Genomic DNA, 3,968 nt, shown 5'->3' with positions numbered 1-3,968 from the left:
TTAGTTTTGACAACTTTGCTGTTGGATCTCGTGATGGGAAAGTAATCATTGTTGATGCTGAGAATGTCTTAGTAGCTGATAAAAAATTGATTAAACAAAGTAAGTATAGTTCTCTCTTTTTTATTTTTATTTTTTTTCCCTATCGTCTTACTTTCCAGGATTACATTGCAGTTACGGTTTATTTGGTGAGACCTACTTCAGATACATTTTACTTGTCAGTTGTGTAACCAGTGTATCGGCCAGATCATTAGAATGTTCGAAGTAGCTCAACGATTGTAAGCTCCCGCATGCATTTCCTTCTTCCCTCGTGTCATCCTTTCTCCACTGTCGTTCCCACCAGCATGCCAGTGCTTTCCCTCCTTTTTTGATGCTCTACCCAATAAACCAGGTAACTGACAAGTTGGAGATCAATCTACAGTAGATTATGCTGCTCAGACTCTAGTTAAATGCAAAGAAAGTTACAAGAGTCACGTGTGTTACCCTTTACATTGAATATCACATGCAATACACATATCCTCTTCTGGTTGTACCATACTACCATTGCATAAAGATAATGCATCAAAATGGATATCCCATTTATATTTAACACAGAACAGCATAAACTGCATATTTTTGTTCCCCATTCTCATTTCACATTATTACTATGCTTTTCTGGGTTGGGTTTGGTACGATTTAATGATTATGACTATGCCAACATGGAGAAGGCCTACAAAAAAATCCAAAATGCTGCAAACCCGAATGGAAAATAAACAGACTTGCCTTCAAGTGATGTCCAATTGGATCAGCATGATGACAGCAAGTGATTTCATTGAAGTGTTCGGCGGTGCAGGCTGACATCATCTCGAAGTCTGTCAATAGAAATTTAAAGTGGCAATGTCAGGTGTTTAAACAATTAACCTTAGGGCCCCCAACATTGCTGCTTGAAATTTCTAGTGACAGACGTCACAATGACATCAGCCTGCGGTGCAGAACACTACTTCAATTGGTATCACTTGCTGTCAGCATGGTGCTTTCATCGGAGATCTCCACCGTCATCTTAAAGGTAAGTCTGTTTATTTTACATTCGGTTTTGCAGCATTTCGGATTTTTTTTTTGTTGGGCTTGCCAACAGTCTGGGTTAACAGAGGTGAATAATCAACTACATTGTGTTTTTATTCGAGAGTGAGGGCATATAGGATACTGGTTTGTAAAAAAATACACCATGAATCGTGCATACTTTAGTTGTGCTTCAGCATAGCCAGTCAGCTAATATATTGCCAATTTGCTTCTAAATTGTGGCCTTATTTATCTTTAAATTGGTGAAGTCTCTCAAATAAATCTTTTACACTCGCCCTCTCCCACACTTGTTTATATAGGTGTAACTGGAAATGTAGCTATTTGGGACACTATACATTTGCTGGTGATGTTGGAAATATAGGCATGCATATGATCGCTCTTAAAGAGGGGACTCAAAATGTTGAACTTTTAATTTTGTTTTTGTTACAGTTCAGGGTCTATATGGGTGTAAATTATTTGCTGATTTTATTTTTTGTTGCCTACAGGTTTCTTTTACAGTAATATGTTTGTAAATGTAGTTGCTTTAGTATCATTGTTTGCCTACATTTACTTTGTTTAAATTGTTGGACTTTCTCAGCTAGATTGATGTATTTAAACAGTATATTACGTTGCAGTAGGTACCTGTAAATCTGCATGCATTTTTTTCATGTTCAGGATACTAGATCAGTCCAATTGAATCTACGGTTAGAAGCTTTAAAAATATAGGGGTATATTCAATTGACAGCGGGATCGCCGAAAATCCCGCGCTCCAAAAATATTACCGTTATTACGGTAATCCTGCGCGTGAAAATTGTTAATACTGTAATTTACTCGCTGGAGTTCAGCTCATGGAGCTAATAACGGTAATATTTTTGGAGAGCGGGATTTTCGGCGATCCCGCCATCAATTGAATATGCCCCATAGAGTGATGTTTAAAAAAAAAAAAAGTAATTATTCAAGGCAGGGTTTGCATATTGACTTTTGGAAGAAATAGCGATTGTGTAATGAAGCGATTTGAGTTAAAAATGTGCAAGATTTGGGAGCGGTTTATAGGTTATGGATTTGTAGATGACCGTAGGCACTGAAAAGAAAATATAAACTTGTTTTATAATTTGATTATCACAGACTTTTGTCTTATGGAACATGTTTATACTAAAAGCTCTTCTGACTTTTTTTTTCAGATAAACCAGAAAACTGGGATGTGTGGTATGAAAGTAAATTTGATGACTGTGACAAAGAAGCATGCCTGTCCTTCTCAAAAGAGATTCTTTGCTCTCGTGCTACCGTGGACCATAACTACTATGCCATTTGCCAGAATCTCCTGTCTAGACATGCTACCTGGCGTGGCACTTCCGGGGGGCTTCTTCATGACCCTCCGTCTGAAATTGTTAAAGATGGCCATCTTGGGGCACTGCTGGATGAATGTGCAAACCCAAAGAAAAGATATGGCAGATTTAAAGCTGCTAAGGAACTAAGAGAGTACCTTGCACAACTAAGTAATAATGTGAGGTAGTCCAACGGCTTGGATTCCGTTTTTATTTTTATCTTCGTAGCAATGAAAAGGTTTAATTGGAGCACGTATTGGTTTAGATTACTATTGTATAGTCAGGCGTTCTCAATAAAAGCTATGTGAATGCCACGAAATTGACCTGGTGGCAGAGAGCGCTGCATACAATCCTTAGCAATCATTGCCAGTACATGTTCTTGTCTAATTAAAACTTCTGAAACTACTATTGATTTTTCTCTCTGATTATCTGAGAGACAGATCAGACGAGGATGTCCAGGTGGCTGGGGATAATAGACTTCGGTAGCATAATTGATTATTCATGTGTCAAAAAGTAGTTGACATGACATATTACATTGGTATCACAATTTTTGTGAAGCTGATGCCTTTACTTGGAAAGTTCAAGTTAAGACCGCAGGCCTGTTTTAAAGGCTTTTTTCATGTTTGTATGTCAAAACACCAGTTTCTGGCTCTTTAAGTTTGGGATTTTGTCTTTTTTGTGTCCTGTTTCCAGTTGATGTTCATGGAAAGAGTACTGTATTATTTTAACGGGCAGGAATCCTATTTTGTTTTTGTTTTTTTTTGTTTTTTTTTTATAAAGTCTGATTTATGCTGTAAATATGTTACCCCAGTTCTACATTAAAATTTAGTCATTATTGGGTATCCTTTTAAACTGTTTATTTGATTTCACCTCTTCCCACTCTCTCCAAGATGTTTTCCTATTGCTATTACATTCAGTACAAATTGCTGATCGATCTATGACTAGTAACAGGACAGGAAACGTGACCTTTACCTTGGTAAAGCATACCTCAGAGAGGTAATTCTACACCACACTCCTTTTCACAATTGTACATTCTTCAGAAGGGCTTTAGTGAGGAGACTCTGTAGGGATTCAGGTGTCCTTAACTTTATTACCTCTCTTAAAATATGCAGCTTTCAAATACATATTTGATGTTTGTAATGAGATTTTAAATTGGCTCTGGGTTTTTCTTGGTGTTTCAAAATGATCCAAAACAGTTGGAAGGGGTTTTTAAAGTGTTTGAAAAGAACTGGCAACTCCTATGGGGGCATGTATGAAAACTACTGGATAAGAATGTTGTGGTATGTTAGCCAAAGCAATCAATTAGATTCAGTCATGTTTCTAGTGCAGTTGAAAAAAAAAAAGCAAAAGTGAAACCTCGTTGCCATGGGTTACAGAACATTTTCTTTGTACTTCAGTTTCCATAAAGTTCTCCTACTTGTCATGAGTGATCTAACGTTAATCGGGGCAGAAGGATTCATATCTAAAGATGAGAAAATTGACAAATACTTTAAGTGTGTGTTTCACTGAATTACTTTACAACTTGTTCATTTTTATTTTGGCTTATCGTAAATGGCTACACTTTACTTTTCAGGGTCTAAGGAATTAATGCACATGAAAATTAAACTT

At 36.8% G+C, this 3,968-nt stretch overlaps 1 protein-coding gene across 1 annotated transcript in view; it reads left to right on the top strand.

Annotated features, from left to right (window-relative positions):
- Positions 1 to 3,202, top strand: part of DIPK2A (divergent protein kinase domain 2A) — a 31,242-nt gene extending 28,040 nt beyond the window's left edge. Inside the window, exons 2-3 of the mRNA XM_075201920.1 lie at positions 1 to 99; positions 2,217 to 3,202. The exon at positions 1 to 99 is cut by the window's left edge and continues 205 nt beyond it. Of these exons, the coding sequence (XP_075058021.1) occupies positions 1 to 99; positions 2,217 to 2,548 (431 nt within the window). The 3' untranslated portion in view covers positions 2,549 to 3,202. The remainder of the gene's footprint in view (positions 100 to 2,216) is intronic.
- Positions 3,203 to 3,968: the final 766 nt, after the last annotated feature.

Source organism: Mixophyes fleayi, chromosome 3 (genome assembly GCF_038048845.1).
Source record: "Mixophyes fleayi isolate aMixFle1 chromosome 3, aMixFle1.hap1, whole genome shotgun sequence".
In the NCBI taxonomy this organism is placed as follows: domain Eukaryota; kingdom Metazoa; phylum Chordata; class Amphibia; order Anura; family Limnodynastidae; genus Mixophyes; species Mixophyes fleayi.
Note: the sequence above shows the minus strand (reverse complement) of the source record. Positions and strands in the feature narration are given on the sequence as shown.